Source organism: Lynx rufus, unplaced genomic scaffold (assembly GCF_022079265.1).
Source record: "Lynx rufus isolate CCGP_SWC_20201006 ecotype Redwood Valley unplaced genomic scaffold, mLynRuf1.p SCAF_9, whole genome shotgun sequence".
NCBI classification, from domain to species: Eukaryota; Metazoa; Chordata; class Mammalia; order Carnivora; family Felidae; genus Lynx; species Lynx rufus.
The window spans coordinates 109,674,689-109,701,663 of NW_025814897.1; the positions used below are offsets into that span (position 1 = coordinate 109,674,689).

Here is a 26,975-nt window from a genome sequence, read left to right on the forward strand (position 1 = left end):
ACGCAGCAAGACCCAAGTCGGGAATGTTTGCGCCTGCGCATCGCGGGCGGGGCCTGTGGGGCGGAGCGGCCACCATCTTGGAACGGGAGGCGGAGCAGAGCTGACTGGGAGCGACCGAGCGGGCCGCCGCCGCCGCCATGAACCCCGAATAGTGAGTGAGCCCCGCCCGCGCCGTCCGGCGCAGCCTCGATCCCGAGTACGGGGCTGTACGCTTACCGGGGTTGTCCGGCCTGGGTCAGGACTGCGCGGCGCCCCCACATCCGGGTCCCTCTTCCGCTGACCCCCCCCCCCCACATCCGGGTCCTGCCCCTCCCCCCGGGGGCCCCCGGACCCCGGCTCGGCACCCCGAGTTCTTGCACCCGGCGCCCAGACGCTGCGACCCCGAGGGGCACTACTTGGAGTCCGAAGCACCGGCCCCTACCAGGCCTTATCGGTCAGGTGACCCTGCAGCCTCGGTCTCTCCCGGCCTCAGTTTCCCCACCTGCTGCTTGAGAGAGTGGCGGTCTGGGTGCTGACGACTGTCCCGGCGTTTTGGAGCGGGTCCAGACTCGGGCGCCCTTTAGGTCAGACAGTCAGCCTTTCTGTTCTTCCCGTTCTCCCGGAATCCTGTTTCAGGGGCTGGTCAGGCGCGGGAAGCCTCGAGGCACCGCGCTGGGTCGCTCTCCCGTGGGTCCTCCCCTCCGGGACCGCCGCTTTGCCCCTTGCCTGGGTCTAGCTGTCCTGCCGCTCCTGGAGGCCAGTCCCTTCCCGCCCTCTCCTCACCTTTGCGCAGGCCCCCAGCGCCATCGTCACACCCCTTCCCTTCCCCGTCACGCTGCCGGTGAAGTTTAGATGAATGTGGCATTTGTTTCTCCCTTCCAGTGGGATTCTCTGTACCTCAGACTCTCCTCACTTCTTGGTCACTCCCCCTGCGGGTAGGTGGCCCACATCTCTGTCCCGGACTTCTCATTGACAGATTTCCCCAAGTGTCAGTTACCTTCTTCCTCTTCGGCCACTTCCTTTTTCTCCTCCAGATCCAGGCCTCAGATTTCCTTGGGGAAGGGTGAAGCTCTGAGCTGGCTTATCAGGGACACAGAAGGGAACCAGCAGGCTCTCACAGAGACTTTGGAGTCTGAACCTGGTTTCCAGTCTTAAAGTTAACAGCTGTGTAACTTAGGGCAAGTCACACTTCCCTCTTCTGACCTCTGGTTTCCTCATTAGTTGGGAATAACACCGTCCGCTTCACAGGGCTGTTGTGAGGCTTAAACGAGATGATGTGTCTGAAGTGTTTTCGCCCAGGGCCAGGCACGCTTAGGAACTCAGTGCGGTTTAACTGCTCTCGTTGCTACTTGTTGACCACCTCTTCTTACCAGGCTCTTTACATAGAGGTTCACTTAAGTTCTAGGCTGGGCCCTAGCTTCCACTTCTGGGGCCTCCCCTGCCAAGCCACGTGGGCCCCAGGGAAGTGTGGGGGGTTCCCTAGATGGTCCCTACTGGCCGCGAGACCATGGAGCCTGTCAGGAGTCAGGATAGGATGTCCAGCTTTTTCCCCTAATGACTGTGATCCTTGGCAAGTCACGTTTCTCTCCGTGCCTCAGTTTCCTTCCCTGTAAGGTGGGAATTTAGACAGTCCTTTGGGCCAGCTGTAATATGGGTGGTGGTCCGCCCTCCCCTGCCCAGGACTTGTGGGAGGATCTTGTGAGCACCTTAATACTCTAAACCAAGGCAAGCCTCACGGCATGGGAGAGTGTCGTAGTTGTGACTGCAGGATGGCGGGGCGGGTGGGCTCTTTGCCTTCCTTCACGTCTTCCCATCCTTTCTTGCCAGTGACTACCTGTTTAAGCTGCTTCTGATTGGTGATTCGGGCGTGGGCAAGTCGTGCCTGCTTCTGCGGTTTGCTGTGAGTAAGAAGCCTCCCATACCGTCCATCTGGGGTCCTGGCTGGTGGCAGGAGGGAGAGGGGACAGCCCAGAGCCCAGTAGTTGCAAGACCTTAGACCCCAAGGATGAAAGACACAGGGCTGGCAGGTTGGGGTGCTGAGAGTGGGGCTTGGCAGTTACAAGCTCAGCTGGGGGCAGAGACCTGGAGAGAGGTTTTCCAGATGGGCCCTGGCCCTGTTCACCCAGGCCATTTCACTGGTCCCCGCTTTTCCAGGATGACACATACACAGAGAGCTACATCAGCACTATCGGGGTGGACTTCAAGATCCGAACCATTGAGCTGGATGGCAAAACCATCAAACTTCAGATCGTGAGTGTTGCTCTTCCCAGTCCCTGGTGCAGGGGCAGCCGCCTTGGGACGGGGTTCTCGGCACGTAGCCCAGAGCTGACCTGTCCTTCCCTTCTCTCCTACTTTCTTTCAGTGGGACACAGCTGGTCAGGAGCGGTTCCGGACCATCACTTCCAGCTACTACCGGGGGGCTCATGGCATCATTGTGGTGTACGATGTCACCGACCAGGTAGGTACTCCTGGGGCCACATTCCCGGCTTTGCCTCCTCAGTTTTGGATCTTTGTTCCCTTTTTTTTTTCTTTTTTTCCCCCAAAGGTCTTATTTTTTTAAGTAATCTCCACACCCAATTTGGGGGTCACATTCACAACCCCAAGATCAACAGTCGCATGTTCTGACTGAACCAGTCAGGTGGCCCCGGTCTTTGGTTCTTGTTTCTTTTTACTCTTCCCATCCTCTCTTCCGGATGCTGCCTGGAAAGGAGACTGTACTCGGACTCATTTCACAAGGAGGGAAGCAGCCGCAGAAGTGCATCCTCCTGAGGCCCTGCTGCAGGGTGTTGCAGAACCAGGCCTCACAACTCTTGGCCAAACTTGCCACCTTATTCTAGAGTCGGGGCACCTGTGTTTTGTAGGGGTTTGGTCAGCTGATCAGCCGCCTTGCTGGGCCCATGGCTTCCTGTGTGAAGATCCTGTGGAGAAGCGATCGGAGGGCTTTAGACAAGGAGGTGGGGGAGCCCTGCACTCGGGGCACGTTGTGAGCCAAGGTAGAAGCCCAGTGTCTGCTGTGGCAGCATTAGTCATGTGTCACTGGCAGCAGTGGTGGCATTAGAACCTGAAACAGTCCCACCATAGCTTATAGTTTTTAGAGAACCTGCCACAGCCTCATGACGCTCCAAAGGAGTCTGCATTAGGTTCCCACTTTACAGATGAGGAAACGGGTCAGAATGGTGAGGAGACTTGCCTGGGGCCACGCAGTTCATTAAGTGACAGACAGAAAACCTGATTCTGCCGCCTTTGTTCTTTCAACTAAACCTTGTTGCTTAGTGGGGGGCCTGGTCCTGGGCACATGGAGATGCTTATATCAGCCCTGGGCCTGGAGGAGTTCCCGCTCTGAAGGGCAGCTGGGCCCTTGGGCTCACTGGGAACTCATGATGTCTTTTGGACAACAGGCTGTGGGTGAACTGTGCTCTACTCAGACAGAGGTCGCCAAGGACCTCTAGCTGCCAAGTCCCATGACCTCATTTCAGTTCTTGCCCTGATTGACCTTTCATGGCTTTTACCTTCATTCTCTTCCCTCTCCTTGGAAAGTTTACTATCTCCAGCTCTCCTACCTTTTGCTGCATTAGATTCTCTTTTGCGTGAATTTTTACAGGTTTGCTCTGTACTACCACCTCCTGCCCCCATCCTCATCTTGTGTTTCTTGACTCTCCCTGCATGGGTCTGGCCGCTTTGTGGTTTGGTTCCTGTCTTATGTTCTGTGAGTCCTGTGCAAACGGCTATCACTGTGGGTCTTTTCTTCTGTGTTCTACCTTGCTGGCACTTTGTCCAGTGAACTGAGTGCTGGGGTCCCTGTTTTCTGGCTGAGATACGCTTAGGGAGGTGTTAGGTGACTTGCCCATGGTCTCATAGCCAGAAAGGGCAAAGCCAGTGTTTGAACCAGGGTTCTTGGCTTCCAAGCCAACCCTTCCCTTCCCCTAGCCAACCTCTCAGCTCCGGATCATCTTCAGAACTCCGTGTATCCAGCACGGCCCTCACTGTCCCTCCCCGTGCTATCTCCCACAACCCCATCTTTGTAACAGAGTTCCTGTTGGTCTGACCAGAAAACTCTTCCTTCCCCCAGTTCTCTCCTCTGTCTTCTTTCTCAGGTCCATTCCCTTGTAATAATAGCAGTGATGAGGATAATAGCAGCTCCTGCTAATTAAGCACTTGTCATGAGACAGGCCTGCATTCATTATCTCATGTTCACAACAGCCCCATCGGGAGATACTGTTTTATAGAAGTGAGGAAGTTGAAGCTCAGAGAGGTCAGGTGACAAATCTAGGGTCTCACAGTAAATATTTGGCAGAGCTGGGGACTTAACCCAGGATGGTCTTGACTCTGAATCCTGCACTCTTCCTTGCCTCACTCCTTGGCTCAGGGTGCACATTTCTTCCCTAGAATATTCCAGCCACCTCCCAGTTGGTCTCCATCTTCTCACCAGGCTGAACTGGCCTCTACACTCCTACCTGGACTGTCTTCCCAGAACACAGGTGTGCTTCTGCTGCTCCCTTCCTGAGAAAACTCTCGTGGGCTCCTGGTTGTCTAGATTCAGCCAAGCTAAGACCTTCCATCTTCTGGCCTGCCTCCTTTCCCCTTCCTTCTGTGCCCAGGGCCTGTAGCCAGCAACCTTCAGCTTCACCCTGCTCTCCAAAGGCGCTGCGCCCCCTCACCCCCCTACCCCATTCCTTGACCTGGTGTGTGTCATCTCCTCCCCTCGCACCTTTCCCATTCCGCCACTTGCTTCCACACAAGGCCAGTTTGTACCTTCGGACGTAGGTCAGCTGCAGTCTCTCTGGGCAGAAGCAGTCCTAGGGCTGCAGCGGCTCCTGCCTTCCATCCCTACAGCGCTCCTCACCTTGTCTTGCCATCGCGTGTGTCCTGCTCTAGTCGTCCACTGTCTCCTGAGTGCCTTAGGGTAGGACCTAGGTATGTGTCCCATCCTTGTCCACAGGGCCCCAGCCTAGGACACGCAGGAGGTGTAAGTTCGAATCCAGTGGGATAGCCCCCCACGTTCTGATTCCTAAGAGGGGAAAGTGGCTCTGGCTCACGCATGTTCCTGAAAGATCTGTCTTTGTCTGTGAGCCAGGGGTAGGGGGAAGGGAGTGGCCAGCTGTTGGGAAGGCTGGTCTGAGTGAGGAGGCTGTTGGTGCCAGAAGCAGAATGCACGTCTGGCCTTGTTCCCGGGTATGTGTCTCTCTCGACAGGCCAGGGTCTCCTCTGCGAGGACCCTCCACCTACCATTGGGCTGTAAGACTTCAGACCTTACAGGGATTTTAAGGCCACCCTGGGAACTTTGCTAACCTGTTCCCCTCCATTTCCGTCTCCTCTCTGGTCTCTCTCTTGTCATTTGCTCCCTGCGGGTTTTCAACCTTTTCTGTGTCTCAGGGAGAGACCAACAGCATGAAGCAGAGCTGGCTGGCCCTTAGGCCTGGGCTGTTTTATGTACTGGGGCTGTTAGCAGATAGCTGGTGCCAGGCTTGGCTTTGGGGGTCTCAGACGGAGGGCATCAGAGAGGACACCTAAACCTGGAGGAGAAAGCTTCTTCTGTCTGGTTCCCTGAGCTCTCAGGGCTCCTGCCTCTCTCAGGAGCCTAGGGAAGCCCCCTTTAACAGCCCTGGTTCTCCTGGCCTTGGGTAGGGATGGGAGTTGAGAGCAAAATAACTTCTGATTCTGGCTCCTCTAGGAATCCTACGCCAATGTGAAGCAGTGGCTACAGGAAATTGACCGCTATGCCAGTGAGAACGTCAATAAGCTCCTGGTGGGCAACAAGAGCGACCTCACCACCAAGAAAGTGGTGGATAACACCACAGCCAAGGTGAGCGGGGCCTGGGTCAGGCCGCCCAGGATGGGCTGGTGTCTGCTGCCTCTCACCCTCCTTCCCCTCCTCTTCTCTCTTCTCCCCTTGTCAGGAGTTTGCAGACTCTCTGGGCATCCCCTTCCTGGAGACGAGTGCCAAGAACGCTACCAATGTCGAGCAGGCATTCATGACCATGGCTGCTGAGATCAAAAAGCGGATGGGGCCTGGGGCAGCCTCAGGGGGTGAGCGGCCCAACCTCAAGATTGACAGCACCCCCGTGAAGCCGGCTGGTGGTGGCTGTTGCTAGGAGGGGCACATGGGGTGGGACAGGAGGGGGCACCTTCTCCAGATGATGCCCCTGGAGGGGACAGGAGGTGCCTCCCTGTCCTGGGGCATTTGAGTCTGTGGCTTTGGGGTGTCCTGGGCTCCCCATCTCCCTCTGGCCCATCTGCCTGCTGCCCTGAGCCCCGGTTTTGTCAAGGCCCCCAAGGGAGGACACCCAGGACCTTTGGCTGGGGTGGGGATGTGGGCTTGCTCTGCTGCTGCCTCTAGGTAACTTTAAAAGGTACCCCACCACACACCTTTCTTTGGGATGAGGGCTCCTCTGTTCCCCTCCCTTGCCCCCCATGTATGCTGCAGTGGGTTTCTCTCCTTACCCTTTTTCCTTCCCACCCCACCCCACCCCCCTTTCCCCAAGAGCTGAGAGCCTCCCTGGCCGCTGCAGTCCCTGTCAGCAGTCAGCACCCAGGGCCAGGAATGGGACCAGGGGATCCAGGACCCAGGATCCAGGGCCCTGGGCTGGACCTCAGGAAGGGCATGGGGGCCACAGGGGCCCAGCAGCCCACCCTTTCCTCCCTGCCTCCCCTCCCCGCCCCTTCCACACTTCACAGCTCGAGCCGTCCAGCTGCGGTGGGGTCTGAGCACATCTAGAGCAGGTGGGCGGGCAGCCATGCTGGGCCTGTGTCTTGAGCCCAGAGGGAGCCTGCTCCTGCCACCCCCTGCCCTGCCAGAGCCAGGCCCATGTGCTGCCTGCCCACCGTGCCCCTTTGTCCCCAAGGCAGGCAGAGGCGGAAGGCCCACCGTGCCAGAGGCCGGGCGCCAGCCTTAACCCTCACTCTGCCAGCACCTCCCTGTCCCTGAGGCAGCACATCTGGCTTATTCTCCCCCTTCTGTTCTTGGAAACCTATGAGGGCAGGTCCTCATACCCTGGTGCTGCTTCTCCTCTGGGGAATGTGGGTGCAAACCCAGGGTTGAGGGCCTCCCCATTCCCGCCCCCCCCCCCACCGGGATCCTAGCCCCCTGCCCTCTGGCACAGCTTCTTCCTGCAGAAAAACAAACCTTTGGTCTCTACCTGAGAAGCCATGTCCCTTGTGCTGTCTCTCGCCTGTCCCATCTGTGCCCTGCCCTCCAGCTTGTATTTAAGTCCCTGGGGTGCCCCCCACTCCCAGGTTCCCCTCTGGTGTCATGTCAGGCATTTTGCAAGGAAAAGCCACTTGGGGAAAGACAGAAAGGACAAAAATAAATAAATTTCCACTGGCCCTCCGGTGAGCCGAGGGTTTTTGCAAGGAAGTTGTGGTGGTTGAGTGTGGTCTGTGGTGGGAGCTGTCTTGGGGTGGGGAAATGGAGCTGGGGCCCTGGGCTTGGCTGGCAGTACAGGGGTCCTGGCTTGGGCTGTGTGTCCTGGGGTTGCTATTGAAAGCCCTTGACCCACTTCCTAAAGCCAGGAGGGCTGCCTGCTTTTGCTTCTGTGGTGTGTCCCTACGGGCCCAGCACGGTTCCGGCTGCAAGGGAGGCAGGCGGACATCGGCGAGTACCTGGTGAGCCGCCGCCAACACCCACACAGGCGCACATCCATCCATGCTGTGAGGTTGGGCCGCAGATGTGCCCCATCATGCCTGGCCCGCATCCCCTTCAGCCCGTCTCCCAGCTTTGCCCTGGATTCAAGCCAGGTGTTCCCCCACCCCCCCCCCCCCCGACAGTGCCAAGTTCCTCCCACTTAAGACCTCTTAGCCTGGCCTCCCGGCCAAAGTACAAAACACGTATGTGAGGGTAGGGGTGTGTGTGTGTGCTCGTCCGAGTGGACCGAGCTCGTTGTGTGACGCGGGGGGCGGGGGCGGGCACTTGCCAGAGATGTGCGTCCGTGCCTACGTGTCCCTGAGGTTGGGGCGGGGAGGTGGCTCCCGGGCCGGGCTGTGCAAGCGGAGGGGCGCGCGGAGACCCAGCCCCGCCCGAGGCCGCTAGCACGGCGGCCCCGCCCCCGGCTCCGCCCCGCCGGCTTCGCGGGCTGGAGAGCGAGGGAGCCGCGGGCGAGGGATCGCAGGATGAGCGATCGGGGCCCGGGCAGCCGGCAGCGGACGCGCCCCCAGAGCCCACCGGCCCGCGCCCCGCGCGCCCCACGGCCCCGCGGCCCCGGTCCCGGCCGCGCCGCCCGCGTCCCCCGAGGCCTGCGGGCCATGCCCGGCCGGCCCTAAACGCGGACCGGGGGGCGTCCCCTTGCGCCCGGGCCCCGCGCTGGCGCCCCCCGGGCCGCCGCCCGGCGCGGGGGCCATGGCGTTCACCTTCGCCGCGTTCTGCTACATGCTCACCCTGGTGCTGTGCGCCTCCCTCATCTTCTTTGTCATCTGGCACGTAAGGCCGGGCTGGGGCTGGGGGCGGGGTGGGGGGCCGGGGGTGCACAGAGCGGGAGGGTCCGGGAGGATGGGCTCAGGGCCTGGGGAAACTTGGAGCCTCGTCTCCTCTATCCCCCTTTGGTCGGCTTCTGTTCGCCCCCATGAACACCCCCTCCCGTCGTCGGCTTCCTTCCCGGAGCCCCCTTCCTCCGCCGCCCCCGCCTGTCTGTGGGTATGTCAGTTGGTCTCTGACCCCCTTCCCCTGCCCCATGCCGTCTTGGGGAGTGGGGCAGAATTCTGGGATTCTTGCTCCCTTCTCTCCTACCCCCGAATCCAGTCGCCCCCGTTTGTCTGTCGGGCAGTTTGTCTGTCTGCTTGCCCCCCCTTTGTGGGTTTTTCCAGCCAGGAGTGATGGAGCCGGTTGCCATGGCAACTGCATCTGTTTACAGGACCCACAGATCGCAGAGCCTGTTAACCCTTTCCCTCTCACTCACCTCCCTGACCCAGCTGCGATTGGCTCTAAGCGGCCCCAGAGACCTAGTCCCCACCACCAGCTCCCCTCGGGCTTCCCTGCCCCCTCCTTTAGACCGGCTTCCTCTCAGCAGGTTTCCTCCCCACTTCTCCTTTTCCCCTCCTCTTCCTGCCCACTTTCCCCTTTGTCTAGTGTGTCCCCTTTGGTCTGTCTCTCACTCTGGTGTGGCTTCACACCTGATCTTTCAGAATGTCCATTTCTCATCCTTTATCCTAATCACCTCCCCTTAGAGAGAGTCCCTCTCCCTCATTCTGTCTGGGGCCCTCTCCTCAGCAGCCCTCTCTGCCTGGCTCCCTTCCTCTCACCAAGAACTATCGCTCAGTCTCCAGCTCATTGTTTGGGGCCCTTGACCACCCTCCCTCCTCCAGTCCTCGGAGGTTTTGGCCCCCACCCCGATCCCCTCAATGAGGACTGCTCGTCTCGGTCAGCGCTGGCCCGTCCATCTCGGCATCCTCTGCTCCCATGACCAGGACATATCTTCCCGATCTCCATCCTCTCTAGGGGGATTCCCTCACCCTCTCCAGTCTCTCCCCCCGTATCCCCTTCTTTCCTTCCTATCGCTTCCTCCTCACACCTCACCTGCTTCCTTCCTGGTCTCCCCACTTCCTCTCTCTTTTCCTGGGACCTGCTGCCTGGCCCCGGATCCTCCCTGGCCCTTGACCAAGCTCTCCCTTCACAATCCCCCTTGCCCTGCAGCTGCCTGTCTCCTTGACATCAGGACTCCGTGGACTCTGCACCCTTCCTGTGTGAGGAGTGAGGCCCTACAGGCACTTTACAACATGCACCACCCCCCATCTCCAGCCTTAAGCCTGGCTTTGTGCCTCTCTCTCTCTCTCTGTCTCTCTCTCTCATTCTATGGGTCTCTTAGTTGCTTTTTCTTATCTTCCTCTTTCTCTGCCTCCATACCGCACCCCCCCCCCCTTTCCATCTCGATCTCTCCTATCTCATTCCAGGGCAGTGGACAATCCTATGTGTGGTCTGGGGACAGGAGGGCTGGGGTCCTGTAGACTGGAAGAAATTGAGGGTCGCAGGCTGGGAACACAGAGCCAAACAGCTCCTGGGAGAAAGTTTCCTGGAATTCAAGAAGCCCCTTTCCACACCCCTGCCCACCCAGAGGCCTCCCGCAGACCCTCTGGTGGTCCCTATCCTTAGGGACCACTCGGAGCAGCCCTCCATTCAACACACCTGTGTCAATAGGAAGCACTGAGACAACCAGGCTCTAGGTAGCTGTGGGGGAGTCAAGGATGAATAAGACTCAGGCTTTGCCCTTGTGGGGCTCCTAGGCTGGGGGAAAGGGCTCAACAAATATTTACTGAGCACCTATTATGTGTCAAGCACTGTGTTCACTTAACTATTTAATTGGGTGGTCTTAGCAAGTCACCCATGCTGAGTCTGTTTGTTTCCTTGTGGGCAAAATGGGTTTGTCGTATATACATCATAGTGCCCAGAACATGTCCTACTAAGGGAGTTGGGGGATGGGCATAGGAGGTGTGGTCCTGAATCCAAATTGGTAAGAACTAGGAACTTCCAGGGCAGGACCCCAGATCCCACCCCAGACCCTGACCCAGTCCCCACTGGTTGCTAGGCATCCCTGATGGTGACTGACGTGTGTCAGCTGTCATCGTGGGGGATTGTTTGTTCCAGGGGGCTGAGTCAGCGCCAGGCAGCCTGGGGGGTGGGAGGCATGACACCCGCTGCCTGCTGGTGGTGCCAGCTCTGGGGCAGACAGACGGCACCCTTCCGCTCCCTGCTGGACCCTGTTGCTGTGTCTGGCGGGCAGGTGGCTGCCCAGAGTTCATGGGGAGAGGGGTGCTGCTCCAGATGGCCCAGCTCCCTCCAGGAAGCCCATGTTCTCTCCCTCCAAGCCGTCTGGGGTCTGAGATGCTTGGGGGTGTGGGCCCTGTGCGTGCCTCGTCCTAGGGCTGGTGCTGAGAGGAGGGGATCTCAGAAGGCTTTTCTTCCAGACCTCTTCCCATGCTAGCTGCACCCACCCACCCCCCACCCAGGTCTGTCCCATCATCCCCTCAAACACCTGTTCCTCCCAGGAGTTCCCCATCCCAATGAGGACACTGCCATCTACCAGATGCCCGAACACCCAAAGGCAACTTGGGCCCCTCTGCCTCCACTCCGCTGCCATTCAAGCCCTCTGGAGTCTGGCTTCTAAATAGCTCTGGAATCCGTCCACACCTCTCCACCCTCACTGCCATTCTCCTCACTCAGATCACTATCAACGTGAGTCCTCCCCCCACCCACCCCCAACAGTTCTCTGGCCTGGCCTAAGCAGTTAAGAATTTTAACTCTGGAGTCTGGGTTAGAATCCATTCTTACCACTGACTAGCTATGTGTAGCCTTGGACAAGTCACTTAACCAGTCTCAGTTTCTTTATCTGCAGAATGGATATGGCAGTACCTACGTCATCAGGTTGTTGCAAGCATTAAATGAGCTAGTAAACATGAAGCTGCTGGCATAGAGTGAGCATCATGTATGTCTTGGTGGGACTGTTAGCCAATGTGTACCTCCTGCTTCATCTATCCTAAAACATTAGCCTGACCGCCCTACTCTGCTGCTTTATACCCCTCAATGGCTCCCATTACTTTTAGAATTAAAGTCCAAACATCTGGCCTGAGCTTACAGCATCTGCAGCCCATCTCTCACATTCCCATCTTCCTTCCCACTTTTCACTCTGGCCCCATGAAATCTGCAGCTTCCTGAATGTTCCTTAGTCTTTCAACCTTCTGCCTTTGTACCTGCTGTCCCTGATGTTTGGACTCCCTTCCCCCATTTGTTCACCGAACACCCACTCCGAGTCCAGCCTGACCACCCCCCCCCCATCGCTTCTAACGCTGGACCAAGCACCCCAGTAGTCCTGATCACCCTGGAATATAGTTCACAGTCCTCCCAAGCATATGAGGTCCTCTCAAGCAAGGGCTGTGCCCCAGGCTTCTGGGGCCCCAGTGGTCAGCACAGGGCAGATTAAGACACCATCTCTTGGAATGTTTTGGGTGGAGGCATCGTGAACATGGCTTGACTTGGGCATTAGCACACTAGGACTCTGTTCCAGACTGTTGTGTGACCTTGAGCCAGGCCCTGCCCTTCCCTCAACCTCAGTTTCTCCACCTGTGCAGCAAGCTTCCATCTGGTCCAGTCCCCATGTGTGAATTCCTATCCCACAGAAGGGTGGGTGAGGGACTCATAAACTGTTGCCCCCGCCCTGACGGGCACACGCCCCTCTCCCAGATCATAGCCTTTGACGAGCTGCGGACCGACTTCAAGAACCCCATCGATCAGGGGAACCCAGCGCGGGCAGTAAGTGATACATGTGCTGTGCTGAGGTGTGTCCGTCCGTCTGTCTTTCCATCTGTCGCAGGCGAAGGGGGGTGGGTGGGGAACGGGAAGAAGGGGGTGTGGGGGGGGGGGGAACCGGCGGCTGTGCCCCTTCCTGTCTGTCCCCGCCCCCAGCAAACACCTGGCGCGGGCTCAGGGCTCGGGTTCCTCCTGGCGGAGCGGCCGTTGCCAGGCTCTGGGCCGTTGCCGTGGAGACGCGGGTGAAGGTCCCTCCATGGCGACGGTTGCCATGGGGACGGCGCGGCTGCTGCCCTGCCGCAAGCTGCTCTGGCGCCCCCTGGCGGCCACGTGCAGGTCGGCCGGGGACGTGGGGACGTGGGGACGTAGGGACGGCGGTGTGGGGGGGGGGGCACCCCGGGGTGGGGGGCGCCCCTATTGCCCGCTCCTCCGCCTCCCCCATGGCGGCCTTTTCCTCCCCCTACAGCGCGAGCGTTTAAAAAACATCGAACGCATCTGCTGCCTCCTGAGGAAGGTCAGTGTCAGGGCTGGTAGCAGGAGGCTTCTAGCCCAGCTCAGCCCTACTCTCCTGTGACCCTCACCAGGGCCTTACCCCTCTGGGACCTGCTTGATCAGCTCTGCCACCGGGAGGGAGTGGGAGGCTAGAGACCCCTTTAATCCCGAGGTCACGGTGGGGGAGGGGGCACCTCCCGAATCCCAGCTCCCCTCTGTGCCCTTGAAGCTGGGATCTGTCCTGGCACCGGCCAGCTGACCTCTCATCCTCCCTCCCCAGCTGGTGGTCCCAGAATACTCCATCCACGGCCTCTTCTGTCTGATGTTTCTGTGTGCAGCAGAGTGGGTGACCCTGGGCCTCAACATCCCCCTCCTCTTCTACCACCTCTGGAGGTGAGGACCTCAACATCCCCCTCCTCTCCCACCTCTGGAAACTGTCCTGCTGGGGCGTGGGGGAGTGAGGTGGAGAAGCAGGGGCAAGATGGGGGTGGACGCTTTGATGGTGGGCGCTCAGGCCCCCCCTTCACCCCAGGTACTTCCATCGTCCTGCGGATGGCTCCGAGGTCATGTATGATGCGGTCTCCATCATGAATGCTGACATCCTCAACTACTGCCAGAAGGAGTCCTGGTGCAAACTCGCCTTCTACCTGCTCTCCTTCTTCTATTACCTGTACAGGTGAGGAGGCCCTGCTCATGGCAGTCAGAAGTCAGGGAAGGGATGATCTAGGTCCCATGCTTCCAGTCCTAGGAGTGGTTGGGCCCCAAGTTTCTGCCTTTTTCCCTTGAGGACTGGGGGCAACCCAGGGTATGATGGGGGGGTGGCCAGTAGCTGGGCCTACTCAGGACTTGGCTCATTGCCTCATCTCCCCACAGTATGGTTTATACGTTGGTGAGTTTCTAAGGGGGAAGCCGGCCAGGGAGCAAGCCCAGAATGGACCGGACGCCTGTGCACCCCCAGCCCTGCCCCTCGGCCGCAGAGGCCTCAGCCCCGGGGAGGGAGGGGGCACTGGTGCCCCCAGCCTCCTCTCCACGACCCCCCCCCAAACTGCTGCTGCGGGGACCTCCCGCCTTCAGAGCCCCCTCCCCTTGGACTAGGGCTGGGCAGAGCTCTAAATAGGGGCAGGGGCTCCTCTGCCAGCCTGTAGGCATGGCAGTCAGTCTTGGAAGGGGTGGAACCTCCAGCCTTGTCCACTTCGGTGGGGCGGGGGGGGACACGGGCCCTGCCAAGGGGCAGGGCTTGACCCTGGAAGTTCTAGGCCACCCCCCTCCACCCCCACCCTGAGGCTCCCCCTGCAGGTGGGGGGGTACCCACACCGGGAATGAGCAGGCTCAGCAGGGGGGCAGCCCCACCCCTAGTCTGCCCTCTCCCCTCCCCCAGGCTCTCTCTCCAGATCTCCCCCTTCCCCATTCCCACTTGCCCCAACCCCAGCCTGTCCTGTCTCTTGGACCTATTTTCTATGTTGCCTGGAGGAGTCCGGCACCCCCTCCCCGGCCATTTGTGACAAAATATGAATAAACTACTGCAAACACGTGGGCCCCAGTTCTGCTCCTAAAAGGCTTGAAGAGGACATGGGGGCAAAGGGACTTATAGGGGACAGCCCTGAGCTAAATCCTCAGGACAGAGGCTCAAACTACTGGCCCATCGAACCCTCCAGGGACCCCCTCAGATGGATCAGAGAGGCCTTCGAGGTCTCCTTGGCAGCTGCTCCCTTCTGTCCTCACTTTCCTCGTCACAGCCAAACAGCTATTGCTGCTAAAACCCTTCCATCTGCCTTTCAAAGCAGTATCAAGACCACCAACTCCAGGAAGCCCTCCCCTGGGTCCCTAGAGCCTGATAAACCCTGGGCAATGGAGACCACCCCCCCTCCCACCACCACCACCGCCTCAGGCCCCAGGAACAAGGGTCAAATGCAATCAAGGAAACCAAATCTTCAATATATGGAAAAATCAGTGCCAGTGGGAGCCAAAGGTCACCGGACCAGGTGGAAGGTCAGCCAGTATATGATGAGGGGCTGGAAGGCTGCAGCTCCGAGAGTCAGGTAGAGCTGGAGACGCTGCCGGGGAGCTGGGCCCCCCATAGTGTCGGGGCCCAGGGCTGCTGTTCGCAAAGAGCGCACCTAGAAGAGAGGAGAGAGCTGAAGCTGTGCCAGGATGGGGAGGCTCGGCCCCAGCTCCAACCCCGGGGGAAGAGGCAGGAGGGGCAGCCCCAGACTCACGATGAAGTACATGAGTGAAGACGAAGTCCAGGCCAGTGCCACGTAGTAGCCATCGCTGCCGAAAAGCAGCCCTGTGAGCACACTGAGGATCATCCTGCAGGGGTGTGGGGTGTTGGGAGGGGTGGGGGGAGAGGAGAAAGAAGATGCTGGAGACCTTCCAAGGACCCAGGCCTGAGACGGGCCCCACCACCCAGCCTAGACCCTGACCACCACCTCTGGGGCCCTTTATCTCCAATCTATCCCCACAGGGCCCTAGACTCAAAATGAATCTGGCAGGCCTAGGACTCAGCCCTAGCACCTGGATCTGGGACGTCCTTCACGACCCCAGCTCAAGGCCCTTCTCCCCTGTGTTCCCAGAGTGGCTCTCCATACATTCTTGATCTAACAACGGTACACAGTTCCCGAGACGAGTGCAAAAGAGTGCAGGGGTACTCACCCCACATATTTGTAGCCGCTGTAGGCTAGCAGGTGGAAGGTGCTCAGGTCACTGCGCACGGTGGCCAGGTAGACGCCCAGGAGCAGGGCTAGCACCTCCATCACGACCCACACCAGCGCCGTGCTTGCACACAGGCCCAGCACTTCTGGGGAGAACCTGTGGCCACGTAGGGGTGGGGGTGGGGGTGAGTTCAGACACCAGCCATCCTGTTTGGCAGGTTGAGCCTGAGGACATGGGGTGGGCTTAGGACCTGCCACAGGTCCCCTGGGGAGGTGAGGAGAGCAGTCAGGAGGGAAAGCTGGTAGGAACGGAGGAGGGCCTTGGCACTGACCTTTTCTGAATGCCCAGTGCCATCCCAGCCAACAGCACGTAGGTGATGAAGGCCATTGCTGCCAAGAGCCAGAGAGATGCCGTCAGCCTGTTTTCCTCAATCAGAACCCCCTAACTAGGTATTTGAGGCCATTTACACTCCCCACCTTCTCCCTATACTTCCTTCCCTGCATATCCCCTCACGCTCAGCCTCCATAGTCAGCTCCCCAATACCCTGCCTGCTCAGCTCTCTCTCCCTGTGTAAATGCTACCTGACCCTTCTCTCAGGACCACCAAGCTGCCTCCTTCCCTATCCCTGGGCTAGGAAATTTACCAGCTTCCTGCTGTGACTCTAACTACACCACAGGCCAAGGCCATTGCTAATCCTAGATGAGCTGGCAGGGGCCAAACTGATCTCACACAAGACTATAGGACCAAAATACAGGCTTGAAGACAACTCGGGCTGTTCCTGGAGTCCAGGCCATGAGGATGACTTCTTGTTACGTCTGGCCATTGGCACTGGCTATGGCTCTGGCCATCCTGCCAACATAGAGGGCTCCGGGTTTACCTCTGCTGTTTGCACAAAAGCTCAGAGCCAGTGGGAGCTGGGCTTTCACAGCAACTGTAACTCCTCAGCCCTGTTCCCTGCCCCCTGAAGCACCAGAACTGATGTGCCCACCAAAGAGCACAGGGTCTGGAGTCAGGAGCCAGCTCTATCACCTATAAGCTACGTGGCTTCAAAGAGATTCGAGTCTCTCTGATCCTTGGCTTCAACATGGAAAACGGAGATGGCAGTTCCTGCCTTACCAGGTGGCTCTGAGAGAAAATGGAATGAAGGATGGAAGAACCTGTGGCCCTCCCAGAGCAACTGGGCTGACTGGCTGCCCTCACTAGCACTGGCTGCCCTAGCAACCCCTCTGAGGGCTGACCCGGGCACACCACCCCTACTCTAGGGTACCCACCACGGGCTTCGCCTTGTACAGGCCCCGGGACAGAGAGAAGTCAAATGCAGAGTCTGCCAGCCGCTAGACAACGTGGGCGGCCTGACCCCGTGCCATGTGCCAGGTGGACGGGCGGTTTTGGGAGCCCAGAAGGGAGTGATCACTTCCTCAGAGGAGGAAATGTTGGAGCAGGACTTGGGGGGTAAGTAACAACAATGACAGTAATGATTTAAAGTGTGCTTCCTGCTGAGCACACATCACCTCACTGAAGCTCCACCGCAATCCTTTGTGGTAGAGACTGTTGTTATTCCTGGTTTCCGGAAGAATAAAAGTAGCCAGGCTGAGGTCCCATAGCTGGAAGTTGCAGGGCCAGGTCTAAACCCAGAGCTCCAGGCTGGAGAGGGACATGGTCCCAGTCAAGAGGCAAGAAGGTCTCCAAAGGGAACACCCTGAGGGCACTGAAGGCACAGCCAGGAAATTCCTCACTGGTCCCCCTACTCTCGCCTACCTGGCGTCTAGCAACCGCCACACACAAAAGCACCAAAAGCAGATGCTGAATCAACGCGTGAGCCTCTCTCTTCTCACTGGTGCCTCGAGGCACAGGTCCCCCCACAACTCCCAGCCCAGGTCAGAGAAGACTCACTGGGTATATAGAGGTCAGGGGCGTTGAGATCTTGCCGTGGTGGTAGAGGCATGTCGCGACTGTACTGCACTTCCCAGTTCTGGCGGCAGCGGCGGCGGCCAGGTCAGGAGTAAAAGATGAGAAGAGAAGAAAGGGCGTTGAGGTCTGGGGGCCAAACTCTGGGAAAGGATGAGGGAGACACAGGGCCCCACCAGTTCACCTGGTAGGCAGCTCACCTGGTGTGTGTAGGGGAAGACCAGTAGCCCCAACTTCTTGGCCACATAGGCTGTGTCCACAGCAAAAAAATACTTGAGTTTGTTCACAGACACAAAACGGTGCAGCTGGGAGAGGAGAGAGGAGGCTGTGGGCAAGCTGCACACCAAACCTCAGGGTGCTCCAGGGTGTGCTCCTTCCCTGAGGGCTGCTGTGACAATTAGGTGGGATCCCGTGATGCCCCAGCCCTGGTCAGAAATCTTGCCACCCTTGCCCTGGGGGCAGGCCACACCTCCTTGTGCACCATGTCCTTCCCATGGGATGCGATGGAGCTGCCATAGGCCATAGCCACGTTGGCCATGGGGTCCCCAAGCAAGTGGTTGACATTGAAGGCCACGTCGGCTCCTGGGGCTGGGTATCCCCCTGGCTGGCTGGAGTAACCACCGCTTGTGTCATCGAAGAGGGGAGGGGGATCTGGAGCTGCCCGGGCCCTGTGCTTGGAGCCTGTGGGTTTGTAGGTACTAGAGTAGGTGACAGGAATACCAAGCATGAGCCCAAACCACCACCCCCTCCCCAGACTGCGCAGCCCTGTATGGGTCCTGGGGGCACCAAGCAATCAGTTAGTGAAATACATGCTGGATGGGGATAGGTAATCCAGAAAGAACTTTGAAGAAGGACCCTTTCCCAGAGGTGTTAAATGTAGGCAAAGAAAGAGCTAAGGCAGCACCTGGAAGTGGTTGCCCACCTGCGGGCTTCTGGGGGTCTTCTCAAGGGAAGTGATCTCTGAATTGAGCCTTGGGAGAGTGAGTAGAAGTTTACTAGTTGGAGAAGATAACTGGGAAGGCATCCCGCATAAACAAGAGTGGGAAAGAAGACAGCTGAGTACCCAAAGGCCCTGGGCAGTGGTGAGGGCCCCTACCAGGGTCATGACAGGTAAAGAAAGTTCTGGAGGCAGACTCCGTTTGTGCTGGTCTAGCATGGGCAATCCAGCTGTGCTGTCACCGCCCGATCTCGGGATTGGGCCGAGAGGGCGAAGTCCGGGACGCGTTGCTGAGTCGCGCAGGGCGAAAACCCGAAAGACACCCGCCGCCCTGGGGAGCGGTCACGGCTGCCCCTCTCCCTCGGGGTGAGAGGGCCGCGCCGCCGACCCTCCTCCGGCCGGTCGGGCCGCGTCCCACCCGCCCCGCGCCCCACGCACCGTGGGCTCCGTATCCCGAGTGATAAGCCATGGCCGCGATGCTGGCTCTCCCCAGGGGCCCGCTGCGCCGCCTCGTGGGTGAGAATACTAATAAGGCAGCAGCTCCGCACCCTGGGCACCGACTGAGGTTATGGAGAAGCCCGACACGTCCGCGAGCTCTTCGACCACAGCCGCCATGTCCGCAGCGTTATCCTCCGTCGCCTGCCATTGGCTCCTCGGCGGCGCCAACTCGCCCCTCGCTTCTCCCAATTGGCTGCTGGCGCGGCCTCGCTGAATTGGATTCGGCAGTAGTCAGCTTCCGGGAGGAGGATAGGCGGAGCAATTCAAGGCACTCTCGGATTGGATGTTGCGTTTGCTAGTTTGTGCCCAGAACAGCCAATAGTTGGGTTAAAGTAAGAGGGTGTTGAGAATTATTTCCGCGCCTGCGCAGTGGGGCACTTGACGCTCGCCCTGCCACGACTACACCGGTTGGAGACCTGGAGGAGGCGGGAGTCCGGGAACCAAGTTTCGCTCGCCGGATGTACTCCAGGAGGGGATGGGTCGGTGGGGTTCTAGCAAGTCCCACCCCTCGGGGCTCCTGCCTCTCCCTCTCAATGCTCTCTTTCCTCTCCCGTCCTCCATACTCCCCCCAGCCCTGGAGCGGAGCCCAGGCAACCCGCGAGGTGTTAGTAGGAGGCCGCGCCGGGTAGTGACAGCGCGGCCAAGCGAGCCCCGGAAGCTGGCTCCTCCCCCCGCTCCCACCCCTCCTTCCCGCGCGGGTGCTGTCCGTTGTCCGGTGCTGAAATATCCCACAGCCACTGACGGCTATCCTGCAGACCCCGGGACCCTGCTGCTCTTGAGACACACGTACACACTACAAATATTGAAAATTCCAGAAGGTCTGAAGTCCCAGAGATTGGGTCTGAGCTCTTGATTGAGGGTCTGGGCTCTTGAGACACACGTACATTACAAATATTGAAAAATCCAGAAGGTCTGAAGTCCCAGAGATTGGATGGTATCGTTCGTTGGGACAGGATCCTGCACCAGTCCTGGCCCGTCAACTCTCCCGTGGTCCAGCCGATTTAGGGGGTGGAGGTGTGCTGATCCACCTCCTGAAGCTGCAGCTGATACTCCTGAGTCATTGCTGCCCTTGCCGCCCATCTTAAAGTGAAGCTGGGGTTTCCTTTCTCTCCGCCCAGTTTCTGACCACTGGCACCCTCCTCGGCAACAGTCTTCAGGGGCCTCTCTCACACACTTTCAGCCACTACTTTCTAGAGAGCAAAATCAGGTCCTCTGCGATCTGCCTCTAGTTAACTAGCCAGTGTCTGGTTACACCAGGTTACTCTCCTACTCTCTGAACACAACCCACGTGGTCTAATCGCAGTGTCTTTGCTCAAAAGTCCCCTCCACCTGGGATGCCCTTCCTCCTCATATCCATTTGTCGAAAGTCTAGTTATCCTTTAAGAATCAGTTTGACTTGTGTCTCAGAGAGACAAAGGGAACAGAGGAATGACCTGGCTGGGGGTTGAACCTGGAGGCGGAGTTCTAGGCTCCCTCTGGGAACACCACTTTGCCCTGTATGTAAATTCCATTAGGACAGGGCCTGTGTCTTTCTCCACTCCTACCCTTGTCTTCACAGTGCCAAGCACAGTACTTGGATATAGAAGATATCCAATAAACATCTGTGCCCAATAAATAAATAATCAATAAATAAATGTAGCCCTGGGTCAGTCCTTTACTCTCTCGACCATTTCAATTACCTCATCTTCAAATGGGTAGGGATATTAAACTGAATGGTCTTTGAGTTCCCTTTGCAAAAAAAAAAAAAAAAAAGTCGAAAAGCACCCCAACCTAGCATTGCAGTTCCCTGTGTCCCACCAACTGATTGTCTACCTTGAGGGCTAGGTCCAGACCCAGAGGCAGATGGGCTGAGGCCCCTGAGGGCCAGGGAACAACACTGGGGCCACCACGTGGAATGAGGGTGTCCTCCCATGAAAGACAGATCCCATTCCCCTGTACGTCATGATGAATGCTTGTGCACCTTTCTACTCCCATTTCTCAGATGGGAAAACGGAGGTTGAGGTGAAAAGTGCAGGCCCAAGGTCACGAAGCTTGGAGCCCTGGGTGTCCTGGCCTGCGCAACCTGCCTGCTCTACGTGAAGCCCGCACCTCGGGCCAGCAAATGAGGCGTATCTCACCTTTCTGGGTTGTAACCGCTTTCTCCCCTACACGCAAGGCTTCCGGGGTGGGGTCCAGGTGGGCTTAGGCTTGGGCCTACACCTCAGAGACGGGACCGCGGGGGGTATTACCCATCTTTGAGATTCCCTGTCCTCATTTTACAGCAGGGGAAACAGGCTCTGAGAGCAAGGACTCGGCCAAGGTCGCAAGCGCCAGCGCGGCGGGAGGGGAACCCAAGCTTGGGTCCGCCAGACTGGGGTTCTCGGGGGCGGAGGCAGCGCCCGCCGGTGCCAGGCGCTGCCGGCGGCGCCGCGGGTGCCGCGGGGGCGGGGTCAGCGGAGGGCGGGGCGCCGGGCACCGCGGCCGCCAACGCTGCCGCCGCCACCGCGCTCGAGCTCGAGCTCCGCGCACTCCCTGTGCGGCCGCCGAGCCGAGCGGACGCCCTCGGGGCCGCGCCGCAGCCCTCTGCGCTCCCCCCTATCATGCCCGGGGCCCGGGCCCGGGCCGCCCAAGCAGCCAGGACACCATGCCCGAGGGCGGCGGAGGAGACAGCGGGGAGGTGCCCGCGTTCATCCCGGACGGCGAGCCGCTGCGGGAGGAGGTACGGCCGCTGTGTGTTGGGGGGCCGGAGCCGGGGCTGGAACAGGGTGAGGGGGACAAGGGAAGGGGCCAACCCCAGGACAGGGGCTGAGGAGGGAAGTCCCCAAACCCCTGTTGCCAATGACGTCATTAGGGTAGCCGGCGCCCTGCGAGGCTAGGGGCTCGCGTGGGGGTCGGGGTGGGGCTGCTGGAAAGGGAGGAAGGGGCGATTCCAACCCCGGGCGCCCCTTCTTCCCGCCCCCCGCCCTCCCGTGACGTCAGCGCCCGGCTCCTGCGCGCCCTGCTTCCGCAGCGCTGCCCCTCACCCCCAAGGCCCCGGGGTCAGGCCCCCGGCCCAGCCCAGCGGCTCACGAGGTGCCCGGGCGGCGCCTGCAATGCAGCAGCGGTGGCCGGGACTTGGGGGAGGGAGCGGAGGGAGGAGGGGAAAGAGGAAAGGAGGAGGCCTCCGGTTCCCCTTTTCCCTCTCCCCGTGCTGAGGCCACAGGGCCCATCCTGCTGGCTGGGACCCCCAGGGTGGCCCCTCCTCAGCCCTAGCCAGGAAGAGGGTCCGCAGGGGCCTGGAGCCCCGTGTGGGGTGCTGGGGTGATAGGTGGTGAGTGGCTCTGTGTGTTTGGGCGGCTGTGGTGCGCCTGCGGGCGTGTGAATGTTAGTCCGCGCCCCTCACACCTCGGGTGAGCTAAAGTCGGGTGACGGCGGGGGCCTTGGCTTGAGCGATACGGTCATGCGTGCATGTGTTCCGTCGTGGGTGGGTTTCTTCTGCGGAGTCTAGGGTGGGTGTCAGGTGGCAGTAGGGGTGGGGTTGGGGGTTGCGCACTGTGGTCAGGTGAGGGTCTGGCGTGTAGCCGGGCCTCCGTCGGTGTGTCATTGGTATTTGCGTGTGTGTCCTGTGGTGGGCGGGTCTGGGTGGGGTGTGTGCCTGTGTGCGTGGGCGAGCGCGTGCGCCTGGGCACCACGTTCCGGTTTGAGGGGTTGTGCCCCGGGCACTGGGGAGGGTCTGGTGCCTGGGATGAACGGGCAGCGCGCACGTCTGTGGCTGGTGGGTCTGTGACAAACACGGTGGGGGTGTGGAGGTGTGGGTGCGTGCATCCTACTGGCCCTGCGGGTCGTGGTGGCGATGTGTACCTGTGGTGGGTGACTGGCGGGGTAGGACAGGCCGCCCTGGGCTGGGCGGGGCGGGGGGTGGGGGTGGGGGGGGCGTTTCCTCTCCTCTTGGGCCCCTGAGTTTGGAGACGTGGCCCCTTGACTCCACCTCTGCTGTCTCCGCCAGGCCACCTCTCCCTTCTCTTTCTTTTTCCCCTCCTTTCCCCACCCCTTCCCCACTTCTGTCTCCACAGGCCCCCTGGAGGTGAGGTGGGGGCTGGGCGGGCAGCCCCGCCTGGGAGGGCAGGCCAAACCCTCTGGGCCGGGAGTGGCCCCTGCTGCCCAGCAGCTGTGTTCCACCCCCTCGGTCTCGGCGGCGCAGATGGGGAATGGAGGGATGGAGGACGGGGGACGCGCTCCATCTGCTCCCCCCAGACTCACACCTCCTCCGTTCCCAGCTCTTCCTCTCTCACTTAAGAGCTTCTCCCGAGTCTCCAAGTTGGAACCAAAGGACCAGAGGGAGTCTCAGGGAAACAGTAATAATATTCATTCCCGTGGCCAGACCCTGTGCTGAGATCGCCACGCGGACGATCTCGTGGAATCCTCACAAACGCCCCAGTTTACAGATGAGGAGACCGAGGTCCAGAGAGGGACCTGCCCGAGTCATACGGTCGGTGGTGGAGCGGGCACTGCCTCCTGAGCGGTGGGGCTCTAAAGCGCATGCTCGTCCCCCTCAGGACCCCTGCCGCCCTGGCCTCCCGTGCCAACAGGTCCAGGAACCGGGGCCCAGCGAGGGCAGGAATGTGGCCACGGCCACACAGCAAGTTGAGGGTAGAGCTGGGACCGGCGCTCAGTTTTCTCAGTGGCCAGTCGCGTCCTTTCTTCTCTTGGCAGAGATGGGTCTGTCTTGTCCCTAGGTGCCCTTGGCGGAGATGATGGGGCACAGTAGAGGACAGGCTCGGGGCAGATGGGCCCGAGTTGGACTCCTGCGGCTCCCCGGCAAGTTAGAGCCAGCAGGGTGAGGCACGGAGCAGGGGGCTCGCTCCCTCGGAGCCTCGGTTCCCTCCTCCGTGGAGTGGGGAGCGTCGCCCCGCCTCCCTCGCGGGGCTTCGGCAGAGGGCCAGGCGCGGGCCGAGGCCCCGTCCTGACCCGCGCCTCTCCTCTCTCCGCCCCGCAGCAGCGGCCCTTGAAACAGTCCCTGGGAAGCTCCCTGTGCCGCGAGTCGCACTGGAAGTGCCTGCTGCTCACCCTGCTCATCCATGCCTGCGGCGCCGTGGTGGCCTGGTGTCGCCTGGCCACGGTGCCGCGGCTGGTCCTGGGGCCCGAGGCGGCTCTGGCCCGCGGGGCCGGGGGCCCGCCGCCCACCTACCCGGCCAGCCCTTGCTCTGACGGCTACCTGTACATCCCGCTGGCCTTCGTGTCCCTCCTCTACCTCCTCTACCTGGCCGAGTGCTGGCACTGCCACGTGCGGTCATGCCAGGCGCCGCGCACCGACGCCAACACCGTGCTCGCCCTGATCCGCCGGCTGCAGCAGGCGCCGCCCTGCGTCTGGTGGAAGGCCACCAGCTACCACTACGTGCGGCGCACCCGCCAGATCACCCGCTACCGGAACGGCGACGCCTACACCACCACGCAGGTCTACCACGAGCGGGCGGACAGCCGCACGGCCCGCGGCGAGTTTGACTACTCGGCCCACGGCGTCCGCGACGTCTCCAAGGAGCTCGTGGGCCTGGCCGACCACGCGGCCACGCGGCTGCGCTTCACCAAGTGCTTCAGCTTCGGCAGCGCCGAGGCCGAGGCCTCGTACCTCACCCAGAGGGCCCGCTTCTTCAGCGCCAACGAGGGCCTGGACGACTACCTGGAGGCCCGCGAGGGCATGCACCTGAAGGACGTGGACTTCCGCGAGTCCCTCATGGTCTTCGCGGACCCCCGCAGCCCGCCCTGGTACGCCCGCGCCTGGGTCTTCTGGCTGGTGTCCGCGGCCACGCTGTCCTGGCCGCTGCGCGTCGTGGCGGCCTACGGCACGGCCCACGTGCACTACCAGGTGGAGAAGCTCTTCGGCGCCGGCTCGCCCCCGCCCGGGGCCGTGCCCAGCGGGCCCCCGCTCTCCCGCGTGGCCACGGTGGACTTCACCGAGCTCGAGTGGCACATCTGCTCCAACCGGCAGCTGGTGCCCAGCTACTCGGAGGCCGTGGTCATGGGCGCCGGCGCCTACCTCCGCGGCTGCCGGCGCTGCCGTCGCTCCCTCAGCAGCAACTCGCTGCCCCCCGCCCGGCCCAGCGGGCCCCGCCTGCCTTTCAGCCGCAGCCGGCTCTCCCTGGGAGCCGGGGGCCGGGCCACCCCGGGGGTCTTCCGGAGCCTGAGCGGGGGGCCGCTGGGGCGCCGGGCAGAGGACACGGAGCCCCTGGAAAGCCCACCGTGTTACGAGGACGCCCTTTACTTCCCGGTGCTCATCGTCCACGGCGACGGCGGCTGCCAGGGGGACGGGCAGGGTGCGCTCTGAGACCCGCGCGCGCTCCCCGGAGCGGCCTCCTCCCCGCCGTCCCACCGCGGCCTCCGACGCCCGAGCGGTCGTCGTCCAAGACGGGAGGGAAAACAGACCAGCGCACTTGGGGTGGGGGTGGGGCCAGGCCCTTAAACAGACTGAAGGACCGGAGGGCCTAAGCGGCCGCGGCCGAAGTTGAGTCTCTGAACTGTCCCAGCCTGGCTCCCGCCCCCCACCCCCCCCCCCACGGCCACGTTCCACCCCTGCGCTGTCTGGTGATCTGGCTTAGGGCCCTCTCGGGCAGGGCAGGGGGGGGCGAGCTTCCAGAGAGCCTGAGATGGGGGACGAGTCCTGGGGACAGCTGTTGCATGCAGCGCAGGGCCGCCTCTGGGCTCCGCCCTACGTGGCTGAGGCCGCCCCGGGAGCCCTCGAGCGACCCAGAAGCACAAGTTGGTGGTTTGGGGCCATGCCCAGTTGGGCTGGCCTCCACGAAGCGGAGGAGCTGGCCGTGGGGCGGCACCGTAGCCTCGGCCCCACTACTGGCCCGAAGTCCCCCTCCTCCTGCCCTGACAAGCCCTTCGCTGCCTGCCCTCTGGTCTCCGCTGAGGGCCGGTCCCTGATCACACTCCGCAGCACAGCCCCTCTACTGGGAGCCCGGTTCTTAGAGCACAGCCTCGTCCCCCCCCCCAGCCCCCAGTTTTTCCCTGGTACACCCTCCCCCCACCTCCAGCTCCCCTGTGACCTGGGGTTCCTTCTCAGGGCCCTACCTTAAGCCCACATCCCCTGGTCTCGGCCCCTGTCCCTCCCGAAGTCCACATCTGCCTCTGCCAGCCACGCGCACACGCCCCGGGCTTGGCCCTCCCACTGCCCCCACCCCCGACTTCTCTGCTCTTCGCCTTCCTGATGCCCCACGGGGCCCCGGGCCACGGGGCATCCGAGGGACCTCGGCCTTGGCCACAGCCTCTTGGACGATGCACCTGCTCGGCCATGGAGGCGCCTGCCTCTCCCATCAGTGGGGCCTGGCCCAGGAGACACCGTCCCTCCTCCAGGGAGGAGAGAGAAGTCCCTTCCCTTCCAAATGGGGTTTCCACCCCCTCTGAGGGGCCGGTGGGGGGAGGGGGGCGAGGAAGCAGAGAAGATGCAGATAAAATAAAAGGTATGAAATGGAAGGTCTTCTCACGTGCGTTCCTGAGCGGTGGGTCCAAGGCCACTACCGGCACAACGGGCTACCCCGGGTCAGCGATGCCATGCTCGGTCGTGGAAGGGGACACAGGGTCGGACTCCAGTGTTCCCAGGAGCCAGGTAGGCCGAGAGGGAACCCCCCTGCCCAGCCTAGGGCCTGAGACTCAGGTTTGAGTCGCTGCAGCTGACTCCAACCGACCGGCACCCGGGGCACTTCTAAGGCGGTGTCCAAGCGGTCCCCCTTCTAGCCCGGGGCGGGGGTGGGGGTGGGGGTGGGTCTTCATTCTGCCGCTGGGCCTGCTGGGGACTAAGGGTCTGGTGACTGCTCCCCAAAGTGGGGGGGGGGGGGAAGAGCCACGATCTGTGGTGCGAATTCAGTTCCCCTGATGGCTGTCGGCGTTAGCGGTTCAGGGGGACGGGCACCGGGATGTTGGAGGACACAAGGTGGGAGACAGCCAGCCCCCAGTCGGCGCGTGGGATCTGAAGGCCAAGAGGAAGGTCAAAGCAAGGGCCTCCCTCACGCCCGGAAGTGGCATCTTCGCACGTATGCCTGTGCCGGGTGTGCACCAGGCCGAGGGGCAAATGCGGGTGGGACTGCGTCCACCTGGAGAAAGGCACCCTTTTCTGATTTGTGCAAAGGCACCATAAGGACTCACGGTGGCCCTAGAAGGGGGCCGAGCATGGGTGCGATTCCCCTGGGCGGAGACAGGGCAGGGTGTGTGCCGGGCCATGGGCGCTGCATTCCCAAAGGCACGGGGGCAGGGCACGAAGCGTGAAGAGGGGCAGAAGCAGACTGCCCTGGGACAGTTGGCTGGGGCCTTCGGTACCAAACCCCA

General features: G+C 61.0%; 4 protein-coding genes across 5 annotated transcripts; 3 read left to right on the forward strand and 1 right to left on the reverse strand.

Moving 5' to 3' along the window:
- The first annotated feature begins 50 nt into the window (after positions 1–50).
- On the forward strand, positions 51–7,333 carry RAB1B (RAB1B, member RAS oncogene family). Of its 2 annotated transcripts, none has more exons than XM_047070698.1 (6): positions 51–151; positions 1,807–1,879; positions 2,134–2,229; positions 2,342–2,437; positions 5,651–5,782; positions 5,877–7,333. In XM_047070698.1, the coding sequence occupies exons 1-6, from the start codon at positions 138–140 to the stop codon at positions 6,069–6,071; spliced, it is 606 nt and encodes a 201-aa protein (XP_046926654.1). In that variant the 5' UTR covers positions 51–137; the 3' UTR covers positions 6,072–7,333. The 2 variants fall into 2 exon arrangements, with proteins under 2 accessions (XP_046926654.1, XP_046926653.1); XM_047070697.1 differs by lacking the exon at positions 51–151 and adding an exon at positions 817–914.
- Positions 7,334–11,655: 4,322 nt separating this feature from the next.
- On the forward strand, positions 11,656–14,226 carry CNIH2 (cornichon family AMPA receptor auxiliary protein 2). The gene is made up of 5 exons (XM_047071532.1): positions 11,656–12,211; positions 12,675–12,722; positions 12,981–13,093; positions 13,233–13,376; positions 13,574–14,226. Exons 1-5 carry the CDS (start codon positions 12,056–12,058, stop codon positions 13,599–13,601), a joined length of 489 nt encoding a protein of 162 aa, XP_046927488.1. The 5' UTR covers positions 11,656–12,055; the 3' UTR covers positions 13,602–14,226.
- A 388-nt stretch (positions 14,227–14,614) lies between these two features.
- On the reverse strand, positions 14,615–18,824 carry YIF1A (Yip1 interacting factor homolog A, membrane trafficking protein). Its single transcript, XM_047070805.1, has 8 exons — positions 18,636–18,824; positions 17,730–17,941; positions 17,461–17,565; positions 17,246–17,324; positions 15,684–15,741; positions 15,353–15,508; positions 14,917–15,010; positions 14,615–14,817 (listed from the first exon to the last, which is right to left on the reverse strand). Exons 1-8 carry the CDS (start codon positions 18,664–18,666, stop codon positions 14,671–14,673), a joined length of 882 nt encoding a protein of 293 aa, XP_046926761.1. The 5' UTR covers positions 18,667–18,824; the 3' UTR covers positions 14,615–14,670.
- Positions 18,825–21,165: 2,341 nt separating this feature from the next.
- Positions 21,166–26,118, forward strand: TMEM151A (transmembrane protein 151A). The gene is made up of 2 exons (XM_047071084.1): positions 21,166–21,393; positions 23,650–26,118. Exons 1-2 carry the CDS (start codon positions 21,319–21,321, stop codon positions 24,973–24,975), a joined length of 1,401 nt encoding a protein of 466 aa, XP_046927040.1. The 5' UTR covers positions 21,166–21,318; the 3' UTR covers positions 24,976–26,118.
- The last annotated feature ends 857 nt before the right edge of the window (positions 26,119–26,975 follow it).

Excerpts from the sequence above, each read along its gene's own strand:
- TMEM151A (XM_047071084.1), top strand. The coding sequence starts at position 21,319 with ATGCCCGAGGGCGGCGGAGGAGACAGCGGGGAGGTGCCCGCGTTCATC. Across the intron at positions 21,394-23,649 it reads GCGAGCCGCTGCGGGAGGAG|CAGCGGCCCTTGAAACAGTC; the intron begins GTACGGCCGCTG and ends TCCGCCCCGCAG.
- CNIH2 (XM_047071532.1), top strand. The coding sequence starts at position 12,056 with ATGTGTGAATTCCTATCCCACAGAAGGGTGGGTGAGGGACTCATAAAC. Across the intron at positions 13,094-13,232 it reads CTCTTCTACCACCTCTGGAG|GTACTTCCATCGTCCTGCGG; the intron begins GTGAGGACCTCA and ends CCTTCACCCCAG. Across the intron at positions 13,377-13,573 it reads TTCTTCTATTACCTGTACAG|TATGGTTTATACGTTGGTGA; the intron begins GTGAGGAGGCCC and ends ATCTCCCCACAG.
- YIF1A (XM_047070805.1), bottom strand. The coding sequence starts at position 18,666 with ATGGCTTATCACTCGGGATACGGAGCCCACG. Across the intron at positions 17,566-17,729 it reads AGGACATGGTGCACAAGGAG|CTGCACCGTTTTGTGTCTGT; the intron begins GTGTGGCCTGCC and ends CTCCTCTCCCAG. Across the intron at positions 17,325-17,460 it reads TCTTCCCCTACACACACCAG|AACTGGGAAGTGCAGTACAG; the intron begins GTGAGCTGCCTA and ends CGCTGCCGCCAG.
- RAB1B (XM_047070697.1), top strand. The coding sequence starts at position 832 with ATGAATGTGGCATTTGTTTCTCCCTTCCAGTGGGATTCTCTGTACCTC. Across the intron at positions 915-1,806 it reads CTTGGTCACTCCCCCTGCGG|TGACTACCTGTTTAAGCTGC; the intron begins GTAGGTGGCCCA and ends CTTTCTTGCCAG. Across the intron at positions 2,438-5,650 it reads TGTACGATGTCACCGACCAG|GAATCCTACGCCAATGTGAA; the intron begins GTAGGTACTCCT and ends TGGCTCCTCTAG.